At 53.6% G+C, this 20,312-nt stretch overlaps 7 protein-coding genes across 7 annotated transcripts; 2 read left to right on the top strand and 5 right to left on the bottom strand.

Moving 5' to 3' along the window:
* Positions 1-124: 124 nt before the first annotated feature.
* On the bottom strand, positions 125-3,239 carry MRS44_010405 (uncharacterized protein; the record flags this gene model as incomplete). The annotated part of the gene is made up of 7 exons (XM_065620108.1): positions 125-549; positions 602-916; positions 965-1,192; positions 1,257-1,706; positions 1,781-2,057; positions 2,108-3,161; positions 3,217-3,239. The coding sequence occupies 7 exons, from the start codon at positions 3,237-3,239 to the stop codon at positions 125-127; spliced, it is 2,772 nt and encodes a 923-aa protein (XP_065476297.1).
* A 494-nt stretch (positions 3,240-3,733) lies between these two features.
* MRS44_010404 (uncharacterized protein) lies at positions 3,734-6,415 on the bottom strand (the record flags this gene model as incomplete). Its single annotated transcript, XM_065620107.1, has 5 exons — positions 3,734-3,762; positions 3,818-5,143; positions 5,203-5,867; positions 6,140-6,193; positions 6,243-6,415. The coding sequence occupies 5 exons, from the start codon at positions 6,413-6,415 to the stop codon at positions 3,734-3,736; spliced, it is 2,247 nt and encodes a 748-aa protein (XP_065476296.1).
* Positions 6,416-7,871: 1,456 nt separating this feature from the next.
* Positions 7,872-9,065, bottom strand: MRS44_010403 (uncharacterized protein; the record flags this gene model as incomplete). The annotated part of the gene is made up of 4 exons (XM_046276452.2): positions 7,872-8,016; positions 8,071-8,308; positions 8,361-8,908; positions 8,965-9,065. The coding sequence occupies 4 exons, from the start codon at positions 9,063-9,065 to the stop codon at positions 7,872-7,874; spliced, it is 1,032 nt and encodes a 343-aa protein (XP_046131149.1).
* A 763-nt stretch (positions 9,066-9,828) lies between these two features.
* Positions 9,829-12,615, top strand: MRS44_010402 (uncharacterized protein; the record flags this gene model as incomplete). The annotated part of the gene is made up of 5 exons (XM_046276453.2): positions 9,829-9,846; positions 9,963-10,273; positions 10,328-10,538; positions 10,591-10,904; positions 10,986-12,615. The coding sequence occupies 5 exons, from the start codon at positions 9,829-9,831 to the stop codon at positions 12,613-12,615; spliced, it is 2,484 nt and encodes an 827-aa protein (XP_046131150.1).
* A 432-nt stretch (positions 12,616-13,047) lies between these two features.
* Positions 13,048-14,543, bottom strand: MRS44_010401 (uncharacterized protein; the record flags this gene model as incomplete). Its single annotated transcript, XM_046269837.2, has 2 exons — positions 13,048-13,165; positions 13,240-14,543. The coding sequence occupies 2 exons, from the start codon at positions 14,541-14,543 to the stop codon at positions 13,048-13,050; spliced, it is 1,422 nt and encodes a 473-aa protein (XP_046131151.1).
* A 3,563-nt stretch (positions 14,544-18,106) lies between these two features.
* Positions 18,107-19,517, top strand: MRS44_010400 (uncharacterized protein; the record flags this gene model as incomplete). Its single annotated transcript, XM_065620106.1, has 8 exons — positions 18,107-18,170; positions 18,252-18,306; positions 18,355-18,501; positions 18,553-18,808; positions 18,869-19,114; positions 19,171-19,199; positions 19,273-19,365; positions 19,421-19,517. 8 exons carry the CDS (start codon positions 18,107-18,109, stop codon positions 19,515-19,517), a joined length of 987 nt encoding a protein of 328 aa, XP_065476295.1.
* A 32-nt stretch (positions 19,518-19,549) lies between these two features.
* MRS44_010399 (uncharacterized protein) lies at positions 19,550-19,957 on the bottom strand (the record flags this gene model as incomplete). The annotated part of the gene is made up of 1 exon (XM_046281253.2): positions 19,550-19,957. The coding sequence occupies one exon, from the start codon at positions 19,955-19,957 to the stop codon at positions 19,550-19,552; it is 408 nt and encodes a 135-aa protein (XP_046131154.2).
* Positions 19,958-20,312: the final 355 nt, after the last annotated feature.

Below are 20,312 nucleotides of genomic sequence, written 5' to 3'. Positions count from 1 at the left end.
CAGAGGAAGCTAATGAGCGAGTTAAACGTTTGTTGGCATAATGTAAACCATCTGTCAAACTGGGTATCGAATTTCTTAAACCTAAATAGGTACCAACGCTAGTGCGAATTTCACATTAAGGCCTTCATAGCCTAATCTTTGCCTTGAGTAGAGCCAGAGCCTTCGAGTTGTTCTGGTTGATGAGCAACGAAATCAACTCGTTGCTCAGCATGATGGCCTCCAGCTCACCAGTGGTACTATCATTTCCTGGTCTGTCGCGAGACACTTTCTTTGCCTTCGAGTAGTATTCAAGCGCCAGGTAGTTGATACCCAAGAGTTGGTACAAACGCCCAATGTTGTAATATGCCTCGGCTTTGGTGAAGCCGTTGTTTTCCCCTTGATTCATTGATCCGAGTTCGGCGTATCGTGACAAGAAGGACTGCCCTTGCAGAAGCAGGTATTGACGATTGGTGGATTGACGCTTGAGACCGTAATGAACATACGCCAAACCCAGACTGAGGTTGACCATCGAATTATCAGGGTCCAATGCACGAGAACGGAGAAAGTAGCCTGCAAGGAAACATTAGTCTGTATCCTTTTGTTTTCGAAGTTCGGGCCATACCAAGTGCGTATGTGTAACTCGTGGAGGTGAACAGAATGTGCCCATAAAGCATGAGAACACAAGCATCAAGGGCCACCTCTGTACCTTCACCTGCAGCCGCCTTTGCCACGCTCTCTGTGTGGGCATCATCCATTGCTTTGATCTGTCGAAGCAGATACTTCTGGGCCGGTCCTGAAGTGTACCAAGAAACAGGAGATTGGCAAAGATTTGAAAGAAGGGCAAACATCCGATACGAGTCGGACATTGCACCCTCCCTCATCAACTGGCGGGCTGTCGCCACACATCGTTCTTCGTCACTTGTGTAGATAGCACAAACTAATCATATTAGCAACCTCAACCAAGACAGTTTTATCATTAACTTACCACTCCAGGCGACGTAGATCATGAAGCCATGTTCTGGCGCCTGGAAAGCTGTAGAGTCCCGAGCTGCCTCGCAAACCTGATATGCCTCGTCGCGTCGGTGTGCGATGGCCAGTCCAATAGCATAGTCGAGGAACAGATATAGCCAGTTGTTGAAGGAAATTCCCTGATGAGCATCGAGCTCCGATGTTCCCGCCTCACGGCCCTCGTGCCCAGGATGGGGAGCAAGAGCTGCATACAAGGTCAGTGTCCTGTACCTAACGGTCTCGATTTGTCACAGGCAGCCAGAACTTACTTCTTGCAAGTCTTTCGTACATCTGAGCCAGTTCCGTCTGTGGCTTATCCGCTTCATTCTGTTGGAGACTTTTCGGGCCGAGGAAATGCAGGTATTTGTCCCAGGTGTAGAACTTCTTTAGTGATCGGAAGTCGTCCACAAGCTCTTTAGAGGATGCCATCCAAGCAGGGATGAGGTCGTTCCGACCTTCTCGTATCTGTTTCCGTAGGTCTTGGACAACCTCATACTGCTCAGCCAGCTTCACAGCGCGAGCTTGCTCCTCTTGACGACGCTTATCGGCGCCTGCTAGTCGCTTCGGTCGGTATCTTCGCGGAATAAGACGCCTACCAGATGCATCCGTCCTCCGAGGCACAGCCCCGGTTCGGCGCGGGACCCGCCGATTTTGCTGGGCGGGCACTGCTGCTTGGCTCTGGTCACCGTCAAGATTTTGGTCTCGTGCTTCTCTGAGAGCTAGTGCCTCGGCAGCAAGAATCAAGGCCTCTTCGTCCTCTCTGGCCTTTTCATACATATTGGCTAGCTCATACGGGCATCGATCTGGTCTTCGTCAGCGTCGATGGCAGCGAGAAAGTATTCCTCTGCAGTTGCGTTCTCCCCCATTGCCGAATGGCATCGTCCCAACTGTAGTAGGATGGTTGCGTCAGGGTCTCCAGGCAGATCTCGCAGAATTTGGTAGTATGAGATAGCGAGGGGGGTGTGGCCTCGGTGGGCCAGTTCTTCAGCCATATCAAAGGCCATGAAGGGGAAATCGCTAGCAAACTCTTTTGTGTGTTCTAGCACAGGATCAAACCACCATAGATGTCTCTGTTGAGCCATGTCAGCATCTCACTCAACCCCATAACAAGATCACTCACCATGGCCTCATCTTCATCACCAAGGCGAAATCTATAGATGGCCAGTCGAGCACGGAGATCCCATGGAAACGATTGGCCATAGAGTTCGGGACTCCAGGCTCCGACTGTATACTCTGGAACATAGAGTCGTCGTTCATCATCTCCGTCCCACTCACGGTCATCCGACTGCCAGTTGTCCCAAAAGGTCTCGGCATCGCGACCCAGCAGCCACCTGGATAATGACTTGGCTTGATAAATGGCGTCTTGATAGCGGCCAGTTGCAGCAAAAAGATCCACGTAAATCCCGATATCGTGCCAAGGGGCTTGCATGCCAGCTGAAGGATCTGATTTCTCATGGTCGAAGAACCGCTTGTAAGCGGCGATCGCGCTGGGGACGGCCGTATCGGCTTGTTTGTTGTCCAAGCATGCCTCTGCAAGCTTCCTAACGATCTCTAGATCGTAGGGGCGGTGCTTGAGGACAGTTTTGTAATCAGAAATCGCGGCCGCGAGATGACCTTGCCTATGACAGACCAAGCCCTTGCCAAGTCTGGCATCGATATTCGTGTGATCAGCTCTCAGCGCAGCGGAATAGCAGAGCCTTGCTGTATTGAGATTTCCTGCCTCATCATCTCCAATTGTATCCAACGCAAAGGATGCACACTGGAGCCAACCGCTGACATCCTTGGGTCGAAGATGAGCAGCATAGACCATGGCCGACAGGGCCTTGCTCAAGTCGCCTTGTTCCCGAAAGATGGATGACAAGGTTGTCCATGCTTGATGAGTCTCTGCATTGATTCGGATGACTTCGAATACGAGATCTAAAGCGCGAGAGTAGTCGCCACTAAGAAAGGCCTGGTTCACTTTGGATAGACGTGCCGTGATATCTCCTCGAGGTTTTGCAGCTTTTCGCGGGCCTCGAGCTCCTCTTCCACGATAACCTGCGCGAGTCGCGCCTGAGGGAACAACTTCATCGCGTTGGGTCGCCAGGAATTCTCGAACAGACTCGTCGAACTTGGCAATATCGCCCTCCAGCTCCTCCAAATCGGAGTCCGCGTCCGAAGCACCACTCTCTTGTCTACTAACCGTTAGTATGAGAGCCCATATTATTAATTTTTAAAGTCAGTAGCAACCTCTCCATGAAGTCCTGATTCATCGATGCAGCCATTCAAAACCAGTAGTGATACGATTTTTGAACTTTGTGGTGGAAGCGAAAGGTGGTTGTTCTCAAGGTTTGCTCTGATGTGAAAGATGTTTGCAGCCCTGGGGCACAACGTGTGGCTATATTGTGGCGGTAGGCTGTGGCTCAGCTAGCAAGCACGTGAGGACCTGATCCTCCACCCGCCCCCAAGGTCAACGAGGACGTCATGTCAACCAAACAACAGATCTGAGACCGGAATTTAAACATTGAAACAATTTCAGAATTAAACAAAAGACGTTACTATCTACTACATAATCGCTCGTAGAAACTCGTAGTTTTCATGGTTCAAAATAAGAGTTGATCCGAGTACAATCGTCCACCTATTCACGCGCGCCCACAGTCCGTATGAAGCCGCGGAATCCACAAAACACCCAATATTGTAAAGAAGATGGCCAAAGCACATTGATTTTTTGCAGGTCTCCGTATTTGCATGCCTGGTTCTAGTGGTCCTAGCCTAGTTTTCCGTCGGCCTTGGCTTCTACAATACGGGTTAGTTCATGACTTCGATCCTGCATGTTCTGGAAAGCACTTACCCTTGACCTGATCAAAGACCTTGAGCATCTTTCGGCGCGCTCCAAGAGCGTTAACACCGCGCTCCTCCAAAGCCTTGTCGTCCAACTCAATGAGCTCCGTCCACTTCATATCCTTCAGGTTGTCGGTGTACTTGTGAAGACGGAGGCTACGAAGCCAGCTTGGGATGTCCTGCAAGAGAGATGGGTCCGTCGGATCCTCTGGAGGCTTAGAGCTGCCTCGTCGTCCACGAGGGGATCGTCCGCGGACCATATCCGAGTGATCCGACAAGTAGCCTTCGTGACCGCTCACACTCAGTCCTCCCAGGTTGACAGCTTGTAGACCATTGCTCATCAGCGGTGAAGCTCCGTCATAAGCGCTCAGGAAACCGTTGTTCTGCGGCGAAGTAAACGGAGCCATATGGGGCAATCCGGTCTGCAAGGCAAGTCCAGGAGAGCTGGGTCTCGAGCGCTGGCCACCCAAGTTCATGCTCTGCTGGGCCTGGAGGGCCATGAGCTGCTCCCGGCTAAGGACTTGGCCGTGTTCGTTGATCATAACGACGTTGGCGCTGGGAAGGCTAATTCCAGGCTGAGGACCAGCAGAAATCGGGGCCTGGGCATTTCCAGGTGCACCGTCGTTGGATCTAGTGCGACGGTATTTGCGAACGTCATCCAATGCAAATCGGTTGTTGACCGTGGAAAGGGCTGCAAGCTTCATGGCAGTAGCATTGGCAACCATATCCGCTTGTGTTCCACCGGTGTTGGCGGTGTTGAAGGTACCAGTCATAGGCGTGTTCACCATCGAGGCCCAGTTGCCACTGCTGGCATTGTATGGGGAGAGCAGCGGCAGATCCGCAGGGTTCTTCTCGGGCGCAGTGAGCGTCGTGCTCTGAATTGTGTTGTTGCTTGACAGCTGAGGACGGGGGGATCGAAGGCCACTCGACGGTGCCGGCTGCACAAACTGGCCCATGGGAGCCTGGGTGGACGAACCCTTGGCGCTTGGCTGATCTGCATTGCCAGTGCTGTTCCAAGGCGAAGGAGAGCTGACAGGACCAGCGTCACGGTTGTCCTGAGGTGCGCTGATGGACGGGGCAGCCATCGATGAGCGGGGATCCAGGGCAGCGCTGTTGCGATTCGAAGACGGGGGGTTACCCGTCTGCTGGGTGAACTTGGCCTTCTCGGTAGCAATGGCAGCAGCAGCATCGGGAAACATGGCGCTAATGGTAGATGGGTCCAGGCCCGAATGTCGCTTGTTAGACGGCGCGATAACCGAGTTACGCGACATGGAATTGCGGGCGGAATCTACATTCAGCTTATTCATGGCATCGCTAAGGCGATTCGACATAGGGTCTATCATGACGTTCATGGTCAGTCGAGGCGCAATTCGGGTGACGTGGTATCAAACAAACCTTTGTCGAAGCTTGCAGGGGAGAGGACCCCTGACATGGGATGGTTCTTCCCCATCTGCTGGAGGACCTGAATGAAGAAGCGGATCTGGACCTGGGTTGTCTGCTGCAAGAGAGCATACAAGGCGGCAGTGCGCTCCGCCTCGCTCAGGACGCGGAACCATTGCTCAATGGCGCTGAGCTCGTCCTTGAAATCTTGATCCAAGGTGGCAGCAGCCATCTCCTCGAGTGTAGTCTCGTACTGGTCAATGTCGGCGATCCACTGCTGCGCAATCTTGTCCTGCGAATCGGACTCCGAGTTGCCTGGGCCCAGGCTCTGCTGGGCCTGGCCATAGAAGTCCGACGAGGGCCGGATGCGACTGGCCGGCGATGGGCCAGTGAGAGCAGCCATATCGGCAGATGCGCGAAGCGAATGGCCAGAGCCAACGGCTCTAGAGGAGGGAGGTCGCAGGGTCGAGGCGGTATTAGCCTCGGGCGTGCTGTTTCTGTTTCCAATGACGTGGTTTCCAGACATGTTGAGCATTATCGAAGCGGAAAGGTCTCGGCGGGAGATCGGTGCGAAAAAGGTGTTGCGCGCAGACTCGTGGATGACGGCGGCAAGCAAAGATGTTACACAAGAATCGTGTCTCGACTCCTGCAGTGACCGGCTGACCTCAAAGGAGTTTGGACTTGAAGTAAGGCAGCAAATTATGGCATTTCTGCCGGTGAAGAGCAGCGCTGCGGGTGAGGTTAGCAAAGAGGGTTGGTTCAGTAGGTTGTCAAAGGGCCACCCTGTTGGGAAGGCCCGCCAGTCTGGTACGACTTAGAGGCGCCCGCCGGGAAGGGAGAGGGGGAGAATCATACCGAGTTAAACGATGCAGGTGGGCAAAGAAGGGACGAAGTCTGCTTCCAGGCAGGCCACAGATATCCTTATTAAATCCCGCCGCTGTAAAGTACGGACCGGCGTCCTCTAGCGATAATATCGTCAAAGGACAGTGGGATGTCGGAGCAGAGGCTGTTCGTGTTCGTCCTGAACTATTGAAGGCCTCAGCCCCTGTGCTTACCTAAGGGGGTGGTGCCCGCTCAAGGGCCAAGCGAACCGACGCCAAACCAAGCCGTGGCCAATGAATGTTGTTGCCTGAGGCTTTCGAAGACGTGGCAGCGGGGGCTTGCGGCAGTCCTCGACTGAAACAGAGACAGGGGGGCCAAGAATGGATTCAACAACCCGGCCTTGCATTCGATAAGGGTCATCGCCAAAGGCTTGGATGTTTTTTAGAAGTCGGCAATACTAAATTTGGCATTTATTGCGGATGTACGGAGTACCTAAACTTTACGACGAACTAGAGACCCCGGCCGTTCATCCTGGACAATTAAGCGGATGTTTCATGATTGTGGTTCTTGGATGACGGACGGTGGAAGCGAGAGCAGGGTATGAACCAGCCCCGGAACCATCTGATACCGCCCGCGAACCTGGTCACAAATTGGCAACGGCAAGCGCAAAAAGACGGAATCAGCAAGATATCACGGAAAAATTCACCACGGGATTGCACCAGTGCTTGGGCTAAGTAGTTCAGACGAATCCATGCCGTCTCGTCTACCTCCATGTTCGTGGAAACATAGCAACACCGTCGACTCGGGACCATCACAACGCTATTCGCCGGGACATGTTCGCATCAACCACCTTTTCAACAGGCTAACTGCATGGTATTTCCTTCGTCCATTTGCGTAGGTTCTATCGTGTGTGTACCGTAACCGAGCCTTGGGATCGTTCCAATATGACGCCTCCGATTTCCTTTGCCGACATTTTAAGCACTCTCGCGCTTGCCCTCCTTGACCTCCTTCTGTTAGGGTTGTTAGCTCGCTGCCTCGCACGGATATTTTCGACTTCGGTCGCAGTGGTGGGCATACCAGGGCCTTCATGTTGCCGTGAAGAGCATGTCGGTGGTTTCGTCGGAACTTGGGGTCAGTGCCCTTCAGCGAGGGGTAACGAGAAGTCTTGGGCTTCTTGATACTGTCCGGGGGTCAGCTATGAACGCATCGTCGAGTCGGAATTTGAGAATGTACCCGTTCCGGTGCGCCTTGCGCGACTGGTTGTGCTGCGAGGAGTTCTTGGACTCTGCAAAGTGTCAGCGATTCAAGTATTGACCAGCATCTTCATTCCCGGTTTGCACGTACTCGCCATTGCTGCTGTAGTTTCCCTGTGTCGGACGGAGACGGATCACGGAGTTGCGAAGTGAAAGGCAGATTTGTGTGCGATTTCTTGATGACAAGCCCTAGACGGAAAGAGTTGTGGGGCAGGCAGGTTGCTGACATAAGGCGGGTTGAATTGCCCTGCGTGCCCTGCTCACATGAGTGTCTGAGGGTCCATGCCTGAGGCTACCCGTGCCGGGTGGGTCTGCATGCAGTCTGAGCTTCAGGTCATCGTTGCTTTATGGCGAGAGCAACTGGGCTTACCGAACAAAGATCATCACATTGAAAAGGTCTGGTCTAGTTCTCCTATACTGGGCATTCAAAGGCTGGCTATCGCTCAAAAAATCTAGAAAGGTGGCGGGCAATTCAATAAGTGCTTCTCCGCTATCCAAGTGGACGGTCATTGCTCCCGTTCTTTTGAAGCAAATGAAATAAATACAACCATTCGTTTCTATTCCCAAGCCCATTCTCCCAAACACCAATAACATCCCTGGTCCTGTTATTCAGTTCGTGGTGGTCACCGGCTTGGCCGCGACGCTGTGCGCCACCGCAGTTGCGGAAGCAGCTGTTGCTTCTGCAGTCTTGCTCAGCTTACTGAAGCGGAGAGACTTGAGATAACGGATGAAGAGAATAAACATGAGTTCCACTCTGTGTTAAGATAAGGTTAGCTTCCGTATGAACAAGAGCAATAATGATACTCACCTCTCCTTTGTGGTCATCAGGATACCCTGCACGAGGAATCCCTTCAAAATCTGGGGGCCAATGCCCTTGAAAAGGCCCAAGATACCCTCATGCTGGATAATGAACTTCATCACCTCCACGAAACTGCTGAAAGGCTTGCCATTGCGAGCAGGAGGGGGCTTAGATTGAAGGCCGACCTTGGCTACAATGAGCGGCTGTGTGGCAATCGTTGCCAGAGCCTTGGACATAGCACCCAGGACTAGAGATGGGTTAGATGGAAGCTCTTGGGTGCGTCTAAACTGCAAACTTACGAAATGCTTCGGCTGGCCTCAAGGTGGTCTTGCCTGGGAAGAAGGTATCCTTGAGTCGTTCATAGGCACCGTAGGTGATGGCGGGATTGACGACAAGTACGAGACTCGCCTTCAGGCCTCGCCACAGACCCGACACACCGTCTGGGCCATCGATGACCTCGCGCGCTGTTGCGAGGAGGCCTTTTCGATCCTCCTTTGTGGCTGTCTGCTGACGTGTCGTCACCACGGCGACAGGGATGGTGAAAATCTGAGCGATGGCGCCAGCGACGGCTCCCAACGCAAGCTCCACGATTGTTGAAGGATGCACGTCTGACCCGCGCGACTTGAAGTACAGAGTCCTGACGATAGTGTACCAGTAGAAGTAGGCAAAATTGGTTGACGCGACACCAAGCAGGGCACCATTCATGCCAGCGTAGAGTCCCTTCACTCCGTCTTCGGCTGTGATGCGCGAAATCGCATCCCATGTGGACTTGTAATGTTGTTCGTCGCCGTCGGTAGAGCCCTTAGTAGCATCGGAACGGACCTGGACTTGAAGGCGAGTCTTGACGCTTCGCAGAGATGGTGTCAGTTGAGGCGACGAGCTTGGGGCAGAAAATCGACTTACATGTCGAGAGGGTATACCAGCGCGTTGGCGAGAACAGCACCAGTCGCCCCGGCCACGGCGCGGCCCCAGGGGGAAATTGTAGGCTTCGATTGCGCAGCCATGACGGTCGGTGATGAAGCTTTTCTTGAAGCAGGCGACAGGTGAACGTGTTTCCTCGATCAACGAAGAGGCACAGTTGGCACCAGTGTATGTCGCGAGCTTAGACTTGATGTTCACCTGGGCCCTGGCATCATTATCAAAAGATAGGACGGTCCGCGACCGGTCCGGGGCCGAGGTTCATCTGGCACCGGTTTCGGCAAATCGGGGGCCCGTCCCGCCCGTGACTGGCCCGCAATAGGTACCTCGGTTAGTGGCTTAGAGGGGTGAACCCGCGGTTGTGAAAACGACATACAACGGTGCATCTCGCTCAGAGGGAATACGGATGTGGCTCAAGCTCAAACTAAGAATGATGTAAGGAGCCTTTGCATTTTCGTCGACCACCGAGAATCACCGAACTGTCCCATGTTGATCCATGACGTTGAGGTTTGAGTTGCTCCCTTCCTTGGGCCAGGATCACATGGGTTCTAGTCTGTATGACCTCAGACTGCCTCCTAAGTACATGCTTATTGCATAATGCGAGACAAAATGCTCCGTAACTAGGAGTTCATGTGGTCCTCTCTAGCTTGTTTGTGTTGGAAGAGAGCCCTCTCAAGAAAGGAGCTCAGGTGGGGACAAAAAGGGGGCTATGAACACGGCAGCTCAGCCAGTTCCTAATGAGCGAACAGCCCCACCGCGGGGTTCTCCAGTCCCGAGCGTGATCTCAGCTCAAACGTCGACTGAGCTTGTATCGTGAGCAACTGGACGCCATGGTTCAGTAAAACGGCGATGGAGAGGAGAGCTCAGGTAAGCCGCACTTGTCGATTTTATTTGCCCTGGCCCCCGGCTCCTGTGGTCGGGTACATTCTACGACAACCCACCACCACACCAGCACCGACGTCATCCGACTAACTCCATTTCAGGCGGCTGAGTCTCTCATCGCAACATCGAGTGGCCAAGCGGCCCTCGATTATGCCATTCAAGCGGCTGATCTATACATGCGAGCAGCTGGAGAGGCCGCTACCAAACGAGATGCCACACGTCTGCGGCTGAAATGCCAGCAACTCATCACCCAGGCTGAGAGGCTCAAGGCCGCAATCACCGGTCACCAGCCTACCCAGCCGCCCAGTCTCCTACAACGAACCTCACGGCTTCATGGCAACTACTTCCCTCCCTGGTCGGCTGAGCCTACTGAAAAAGACTTTTCACTCCCCTCGGGCGATGAGCCCTTCACGTAAGGCTGCGTCTCCAGTCACCCTAGACCCGAATAATGCTGACCCGAATTCAGTGACGAATCCACCTTCACACTGTCCCCCAGGCAGGCCGCTACTTTCGGTGGGTGGAAACGCCCACGAGAGCTTTATGGAGATGGTGGGACAGATGACGGGGTCTTCATGAACTCGGAAAATGGCTGCGATCTGGTGCAAGACATGACCACCGATTGTTCTGTCGTTGCCAGTCTATGTGCTGCCATGCGCATCTTAACTGGCCGAAACTCAGTAAAGTCGCTAATCTCGCATGTCTTTCACTCCAGCTAACCAGCTTCACCAGGTCCTGTCATCCGTCCTGTTTCCCTTTGACAAAGCCAAGGGTGTCCCCAAATTCTCTCCTTCTGGCAGATATGTTCTCCGGCTACACTTCAACGGTTGCTTCCGCCGTGTCGTGATTGATGAACGTCTCCCAGCTTCGACGACTGATCGAACTCTTTACGTTGTTGATCGACGAAACCCTCAACTGATTTGGCCGGCACTTTTAGAAAAGGCCTATCTCAAAGTGCGAGGAGGCTATGACTTCCCGGGGAGTAACTCGGGCACCGATTTATGGGTGCTCACAGGATGGATTCCCGAACAGCTCTTTCTTCAAAGGTAAGCATTAACTCCAACTACTTATATCTCTTCTCCCCCTCCCAGTAGCTCACCAAGAAGTCCCAACTTACGCCTTCATAGGGAAGATCTCGATATCGATTCAGTGTGGGAGAGAATCAAGGCTGCTCACGACTCTGAAGATGTTGTGGTCACTTTGGGTACGGGACGTATCTCATCTGAAGAGGAGGATATTCTAGGTTTGATCGGAGAACACGATTACGCCGTCATGGATCTCGACGTCGCTGGTGATAGTCGAAGGCTCTTGGTCAAGAATCCCTGGTGTAATGGCCCGGTCTGGAGAGGAGGTGCTTATCACGCTTCCATTACCGATAATTCGACCGTACAGCCGACCGACCCCGAGTCCGCAAACTCCCCTCTCGCAGCTGGCTCATTCTGGATGTCTCTTGAGGATGTCGTCCAACATTTTGAATCCATGTATCTGAACTGGAACCCCGGGCGCTTCTCCCAACGCCAGGATCACCACTTCAATTGGAAAATGCCATCCCCAAAGCTGGCTTCCTCGTTGGTACGCAACCCCCAATATTCACTGCAGTCACCCAAAGGTGGCGAGGTCTGGATTCTTGTCAGCCGTCACTTTATGGATGCCGAGTTGGAAATTGCTCGAAATAGGACCGACACTATGGCGGCGGTCTCCGGGCAGCTCGGGTTCATGAGCATCCTAATCTTCGACAACAATGGTCACAGGGTGCAAGTGAGTGATGGTGATCTATACCGGGGGCCATACGTGGACTCGCCCCAGACTCTGGCTCGCCTGGATGCAAGCCCGATGAAACGATACACAATCGTCATTGACCAGCACGAATTTCCTCTTCCAGAGTATACCCTCACTCTTTCGTTCTTCTCACAAGACCCGCTGAGGGTCAAAGAGGCGGGTGACGCAATGACGCACACAAAGGAGATTACAGGCTTGTGGACCAGAAGAACCGCAGGTGGCAACTCAGCATGCACGACATACGGAACAAACCCCCAATTCAAGCTGTCGCTTGCCCAGGCGAGCCCTCTCTCCATTCTGCTCTCAACCGACATGCAAGACGTTCATGTCCACATCGACCTAGTGTGGGCCAAAGGGAAACGAGTTCAGACGCTCAAGGCCCGAGACATCACAGGTTCGTCTGGTGAGTATCGCAGGGGCTGCGCAGTGGCAAATATCACCCACGTTGATGCTGGAGAGTACACCCTGGTGTGCTCGACATTCGATGCAGGTCAACTTGCCGACTTTGCCCTCAGGATCTCTTCGATGACGCCCGTGACACTCGAGCCTGTCCCTGCCGACGCTGCTGGAAGACTACGCAAGACCTTGACACCGTTCCAGCTGTCAGACGGAGAGGAGGTCAGGCGGGCGCAGCTATCAGTGTCCTGGTTGACCCGTATGAGTGTGACCGCACGAAGCGTTATCCAGACAAACCTAGACCCTGGGAGTCGGCCCTCGTCCACGCTAATGGTTCGACTCTCTGTGGTGCATGGCTGGGCTCCGGAGCAAACCACCATCGCAGTTTCTGGCGAGGGCGAATATCAAGAACTCAAGTCAGTGGTACGAACCCCTGAACTTAATATGGAGCCTGCCCGACTGCAGCGGGAGGGTATGTGGCTAGTGGTTGAGACTATGGGCACGAGCCAGATCGGAGAATGTATTGAACTAGAACTCCATAGCGATGCGCCCGTCAATGTTGGCCGCTGGGAACTTGTCTAAATATATGATAACGAGGTCAGCGGCTATGGATATGACGGTCGAACAGAGTGGCTACTACAGACTAGTTGTACTCAGGGATACCAAAAAAGACTGCATATTGGTAGGATGGTTGTTGAAAATCACGTCGTGCGTGTCAAGGTTAGAATATACTATGTGCTACCTCAATCCAACGCCTCTTAGGCGCCAATATGATACTCCATGAAGGTCGAAAGCAATGAAACCTGACCCAACCGGGTATTTGAAATCCTTAACGCCTTGTCTTGAACCCTCCGCCCACATCACCTTGAGATCTTCCGGCAACGTCCGCAAGCCGTTGCTCATCCAGTCCATGAATCATCAACGTATACTCATACAATGCAAGGGAATAAGAAACTCGTCTGTCTTCAGACGGGTAAAACCGGGGCAATCGAGAACGGCATTCGGATCCCAGTGCTATGATGGCGGTCCGCGTCTTCTCCGGCCACGATTCGGACCGTCTGGTCGTTGAGCGAGTACATCTCGCAGCAACGGATCGTCCTTGTCTTTATCTACGTGATGGACACGAACATGCCTAAGAGTATCCAGTTAGTTTTAAGCTCGACACAGGGCATCACCAAGACGTCAACTCATTATGAGGGAACATACCGTTGTAGATTATCTGGACGAGGGTACTTGTGCTCCCTATCGGGACAAAATGGGCACACATAGCCTGGAGAATCGTGGACCAACCCATGCCTAATCATCTCGTTTTTGCGCTTGAATCCTTTGCCCCCTTCGCTTCTCGGACACCCCTTCACTGGGCAATAGTGTGGTCGTGCGGATGAATGAACGTTTGCGTGAGAATTGAGAAGATACTGGGTTTGGAAGGGCAAGGCTGTGCATCCCGCAAAATTGCAGACGTATGCCCCTGTTCCTGTGGCAGGCTGAGGATTTGTGATTCCATCGATGCTCATGCGGTCGGTAATAGAGACGGAGGTAGCCGGGGTTGAGACAGAATGATCGGTGCTCGGTGTCTCGCCGGCATTGCTACTACTGCTGTAGTCGGTCCCAGGGCGCGCATGCGTATTGTTCGCAGCGTGGAAGTGTATACTTGAATGGCCTGTCGAGTGTGGGGAGAGGGTCCGGAAGCCATCTGGTGAAACGGGAGATGATGGAAGGTTAGTGGATAAGCTAAACCGTGGAAGATTGCCGCCTGGCGATGACGCAGGAAAGGATGTAGCTGGCCCTGAAGGGGCAGCAAGGTCCTTCTCAGGTATACGGCCAGGCCCAAGATCCCTAATTTCACCCAAAGTTGAGCGGAGGGACGGAAGAGACTCTTTTGACTCTCCAGGCGAGACGTAGCCGCCATGAAGCGGAGGGAGCGGGCCGCTCGAGGCAAGGTGGGGTGAGGTGACTCGAGGAGCAGAGACATATGCCGCGTGCGTGCCTCCTGCTGGGGATTCATCGTGAATGGATAATTGACCGGTTATATCGGCGATCGATCTAGGAGCTGAGGGTGATATTGGGACAAGCGAAGCGGCTTGAAGAGCATCTGCAGCAAGATGCCGAAGCGAAGGTCGGTTCATGGTGCTATTATCGACAGGCCTCTCTTGACGTGGCTCCTCGTCGAAGCTTTCTTCTTCGGCGGCTAGGCCTTCGCTTCCAGCAAGACGGGCAACATCCGGATCGCGCCCGTTGCCGAGATAAGCTACCAAGACAGCATCCCCTGATGTAGGGCGAACCTTGTGGCGATTAGACTTGTCGCGACCGTCGATGAAGGTGGGACTAAGACTAACTTGAGCTGGAGGGATATCTGGGGGAGGACTCGGAGAGGGCTCGAGTTTGGGACGAAGCGGGGCCATGAGGGGGCTGCCTCGAGGTACGACCTCATCCGGGTCGTATGTGTCGACGACGAAGCCAAATTGTGGTTGTGATGGCTGGTGCTGCTGGTGCTGCGTGGCCGTGGTCATAGTTGTCGCGTCGACGGCGGTCGTTCAACTCGCCATGGCCCCTCACGGGGTGGGAAGCGTGAGGCACAGGAAGGCGGGTTCGCTCGGGATTTTTGGTAGGTCGTGATATTTGCGAGTCGGATCTCGCGCCGGAGATGGTGTCGCGGGCGGCGCTCAAGTGCAGGTATCGGACCAGGGCAATTTCGACTGGGCCGATGCTGCAGAATGATGAATCGATCGGTCGGCGGAAGACACAGCCACGGTACGCAATCGAGCGGTTGACGAAGGGAAGGGCGCGGCGAGAGGCAGGCGAACTATCCGTGCTGGTTCGCCTTCTGCGAGCGGCCGATGTGTTTGCGATAGAGCGGGTAAAACGAGGCGGTTCAAGGCGATGCCAGAAGATCGACAGACTCCGCAGGTGCGAATCGAAAATATATAGGCGAGGCGACGGTCGATGAGAGATATTATAAGCGCCGAATCAAAGACGATTGATTTGCGGTGTAATGCGGCGGATTTGAGGCGGAACGCGATAGTGTGTCAGGGGTGTCGACCAGAGAAGAGTATAATTATCATGCTCGTGAATATGCGCACTATCTCGGAAACTGTCTCTTTATTAAACCGCTGCTCATTTCAAGTACGTTTGCGCGATGACTGTGAAGAGGGGAATTCAGAGGGCATCCAACAGTATTCGGAATGGGGTGGAATGGGGATGGTGAGATGGGGCAGGGCAGATCAAGCGCGAATGTTGAACGAGAAATACCAGGCGGCAGTGAATGCTAACGCCAAGACCTGTAGGTGCGAGTCCATGGAACAAAGTGAGCGAAGGGGTAGGTACCTACCTGATGTATCGAGGTGAATGGCCGACGACGAGTGTGGGTGAGATGAGGCGCGTTGACAGGCGGGATCGTGTACGAGGCGAATTTGAGGGGAGACCACAGTAAATACGGGGGAAGTGAGTGTATTTTGCTGTTCCTGGGAGCCCTATCTCTCGCATGCTACTGGATATGGAGTATGCCTCCACTCCTTGACTTGACACCAGATTACGGGGTTTGAAGCAGTTAGAGGAAGCACTTGCCACTACGCAGGAAGGTACAGTAAGTACAGTGCCAGAGACTAGCTACCTATTACCTACAGCACTTTACGTACTCGACCGCTCTGTGCCTGCGCCGCGGCTTGATGCTAGGATTGGAAAGTGGGAAAAAGGGACTTGGCCGGGGCTGGGGTCCCGGGGAGGTTAGAAGGCTGGGGCGACGACTTGGATGGATGATGGATGGAAGATGGGGATGGGGTAAAGGTGGTAATTCGGCCCTTGGCTATCTGTAACATGTGGTAGGTCGGCTGAGAGCAGGGGGTCCCCGGATGGGGCTCTGCTGTTATTGCGGCCGGGGAGGGAAAGAGGGCCGACAGACAGCGGTACTTCGAGTCTCGGGCTGTCTGGTCGTCGAGCGTTTAGTTTAGTGCTGGCGACCTGAGAGCGCTAGCTTGGTTATGTACAGCTTGTGCATTATTGGGTCTGTCCCTAAAATGACCCTTCTCCGCGTCCAGTCAATCTCTTTTTCTTGACCGACCTCGCAGGCGTCAAGCGACTGATGCGAGTGATCCCATCGGGACTGTCTGTCACCCATCTCGTGGTGTCGCCGACCAAGGTGACACGGAACTCCTTATCCGCCCGGCGTCTTCTCTCCAACAGCGCTGTGCTGATAATTCAGGGCAGAAATGACTTCGACCCCCCGAGCATTGCGTGTTTTTGAATGCAGAGAATGGGTCAAGGGAGCCATGAGCAATGGGGAAATGGAGCAATGGGCAATCGAGCGGATGGAGCAATGGATGCATCCGCCGAGGCCTCCCCCCTCTCTTCCCCACCAGGGTCATCGTCTAAGCCTCAACGTCCACTGCCGTGTCGACATGTGTGTGCGGGTGTGCGCACGCGAGAGTGTGTGTGATGCGTGCACGATGCCATGTGGGCTGGGTAGGTAGGTATTCCTGCTTCAGCCGCTTTTTTGCTCCTCAGTTCTCGTCCTCTCGTTTATCTGCTGCTGCTGTTCCTTTTTCCCCGATGATGCGCGCGTCATGGCGGAACCCTTTGCGGCTCACAAGCCTCGGGCCGTACGGAGCGTGCATTCTGTGCTTTTTCTTCCACGCGTGACAGCCCACACACCATCCATCCCATCCCATCCCATCTGTCGGCGACGGGACAAAAGAGCCGCTTGATAACCACTGCCCATTTTGACTCAAAAATATGTCGCGCACCCAACGCCCTTCGCGGACTGTCCCGTCGAGAGGAACAGCGCATCCGCCAATTGGCCCACCCCCAAGGACCCCAGAGACACGTCTCCACCGTCTGCCCCAGCCGCACGGTGGATTCTGGACGAGGGGAAGTGGATCGAGTGTGTGTTGTGGGGTATCTGTCGTACTGTTTGTCATACGTCATTCACACTGTACAGCGTTCAGGGACCTGTCGAGTTGCAGAGACAGCGAAAGCGCTGGCCCGTCATTGGGCACTCCACAAACCACCCACAGAAGCGGCTCCCCATCCCGAAGTTCCCATCTTGCGCACCCTTGCCATCCCAGCTTGGGTGACCGACCGCCCATTGCCTTGCCGGCCGCGGGAGATTTCAGCTCTTCAGAGGGAATTGTCGAAATTACCTGCAATATTTTCTGCCGCAGTCGGCTTCTTCGCCCATATGCCATGTTTGGGTCGTATCAAGTCCTTGATCAACCGCCCGCTTCTTCTCATTTAAACCCCTCTTGAAATGACATCCCCCAAGACATGCCGAATGTGAGCGGCATCAGTTGACATCCTGTGCGGCTATTAGGTTCTTCGTCGGGCACGCGAAATTGCGTTGCCTAGACCTAATTCGAGTGTGCCCCGGGTCTTAAATCAAGCTACCGAAGTCCAACGTCGCGACTGACTCGGTTACCCCAGAGAGGCTGGAACCCGTATCGCATCCAACTGTCAAACGACATTGTCTAGGGATTGATGAGACGTCCAACTCGAGGGACTGTCAGGGAAATGATCGGTCGCTGTTCTGTAGATCAGCTTGCGTCTGCAGACCATCTTCGGGTACGCACATGCAGTTCATTTCATTAGCAATGATGTACTGAACATGGTGGCAGCCGTTAGCTCCAGCCACGGGTGTGCCTGGAGTGGCCATCAAGCTCATTCCTCTGAACCTACCCGTCGCTGACAGGCAGGCGCCGAAAACTCGCTACGTATTATCGTATCTCAACTCTCGTATACCACCCAACATTCTCCCGTGATGTCTTCATCTTTTTGCCGTCTACCTCTGAGCATATCATTCATTCTCAAAAACTCCGTTACAGAGGCTACCTGCGGCTCATTGTACGACATATTCTCCACCATGGCAGCCGACAAATGCCGTCCATTTGTGCGCCGATGGCGGACCTCCACGCCTTGCCCCGCGCTCTGCTCGTCGCCGAGATTGTGAGAGATTGTGAGGCTTCATTTTCTCAAGGGCTTGACAACGTCGTCCATCCCTGTGAGACATTGATTGAACCAACTGCATATCGTAAAACATTGGCATATCTTCATTCCCGCTACGAGTATGGCTCTCCCGGAAACAATGAAGGCCGTCGTTTTTGACGGTCTTTACAAAATCTCGGTGCAAGACCGGCCAGTTCCCAAGGGTAAAACAACTCGATTTCACACAGACCCCAGAAGCACTTGAGCATATTAACATCGATCATTAACTAACTACATCAATCTAGTCCGTGATGACCGAGACATTATCATCAAAGTACACGCCGCCGGCCTCTGCGGATCGTAAGTGCTTCCTTGGTTAACTATAAATGCCCTAACCTATACTCGTAGCGAGCTTCACATCTACCGAGGCCACCAGCCCTCTGACACTGGATTCATCATGGGGCACGAGTTTACTGGGACCGTCGTCCAGGTTGGCCCTGCCGTCAAGACCATTAAAATTGGCGATAAAGTCGTCGCCCCATTCACGGCTTCCTGGTAAGTTGATGCCATGATATGCTGCCGAGGTGTCCTAACATGGATATCTAGCGGCAATTGTTTTTACTGCAACAGCGGCTACTCGGCCCGATGTGTTGAGAGCCAGCTGTTTGGCTGTGAAACGCTCGACGGAGGACAAGCTGAGTATGTGCGAATCCCAATGGCTGACGGGACTGCCGTGAAGGCTCCGAATACCATTTCGGACCAGGCGCTCCTCCTCATGGCTGATATCTTCCCCACCGGGTTCTACGGGGTCAAGAGCGCTATGGAGCTTTGCCCGTCACAAAATGTTCAAGATGCTACCATGGTAGTTATAGGTTGCGGACCCGTTGGGTTGTGTGCTATCCTAGCTGCTACTCATTATAAGCCCCGTCATCTTTTCGCCATCGACAGTGTTGAGAGCCGCTTGGAGCAGGCCCGGAAGCTTGGAGCTGAGCCTCTCAACTTCGAGAGTGACAGGGCTGGGCTGGAGGCTCGAATCAAGGAGGTGACCAATGGGCGCGGAGCCGATATGGTTGTTGAGGTTGTCGGTCAATCACCCGCGTTGAGGACAGCGTTCGACATTGTGCGACCCTTCGGCGCCATCAGCAGCATTGGCGTCCACAACAAGGAGGTACGGCTTCGGCTCAAGACGTTGGTCTAACAGTGAACTGATGATGATTTGTGTAGATTCCGTGGACGGGAGACGACGCATATACGTAAGTTGTCCCAACTTCACGGTCACCTCTGTAGCCGTCGCCGTGAAAGGCTATCAGGCTAACTGTGATGTAGGAAGAACATTCGAGTACAGATGGGCCGGTGCCCTGTCCGAAGCGTTTTCCCTGAAGCCCTCAAGCTGCTCGAGCAAAAGCAAGACCTCATCGGGTTTGTGTTCCATCGGCTGTCGATATAATCGTTCCCAAGCTAATCATGATGGTAGCTTCATGTTTGACCATGTCATGCCCCTCTCACAGGCGCCTGAAGGATACACTCTTTTTGAGCAGCGCAAGACCCAAAAGGTGGTCTTCACCCCCTGATAGACGAGAGAGGATGGAAATGGACGACAATATCAGTTTTGTCGTGGCTTGACCATGCCCTCATGCATGATGTAGTAGACGACAGTGGAATCGTTGTGAACCGTCGCCAGTACGATCCTCTTCTCGCGAGGACCACTGTTTTCGATAGAGTCAAAGATTTCCGAAAAGGCCTTGATTGTCCAAGTCTCCTCGGGATGTACCGCCAAAACCCACTCCAACTCCGGTGACTGATCAACAGCCTCTCCTGTCGCCTTTTCGCGGTCGAGGGCAGCAATCTGGTCGTCAGGGTGAATGTAGAGCCGGCGAGGAGGCATGCCCCTGATCAAAGGCCGGCGACCCGTCGTATCTTGAACCTTGAGAGAAGCCCAATCATGCTGGTGCTGGAGGTTGTATAAGACGGTTGAGGTGACGTTGGCAACCGGGTCACTTGAACGATCCATGCTGGGTTGGGTAATTTTTCATGCGGTGATACGACGTGTGCCAAGTGAGCCAAGGAAACAATCCGCGAGTTGAATGGGCCAAGTTTTGCTGAATACGTGGAAGAGGGCGAAGCAGTCGGGGAGGCCGTTAAGAGGGAAAGATACTGGGTCCTCTGGTGTGAGAATTTGACAAACGAATGGTGGATGCGAGCGAGGCCCGTCGGAGTCAAAATATAATACGCGTAAAAAAAGCGAGACTGATGCAGATCAAGGGCTTGCGAAATTTGGCTTTTATTACGGGTCTGAAGGGTACTTGACTCCGGTGGGGAGAGTACTTTGTCGTGACCTGACACGGAATCTCCCAGCGGCAATCTGA

The sequence above is a fragment of the Fusarium solani genome, assembly GCF_023522795.1.
Source record: "Fusarium solani strain SB1 chromosome Unknown bctg00000006, whole genome shotgun sequence".
NCBI lineage: Eukaryota > Fungi > Ascomycota > Sordariomycetes > Hypocreales > Nectriaceae > Fusarium > Fusarium solani.
Note: the sequence above shows the minus strand (reverse complement) of the source record. Positions and strands in the feature narration are given on the sequence as shown.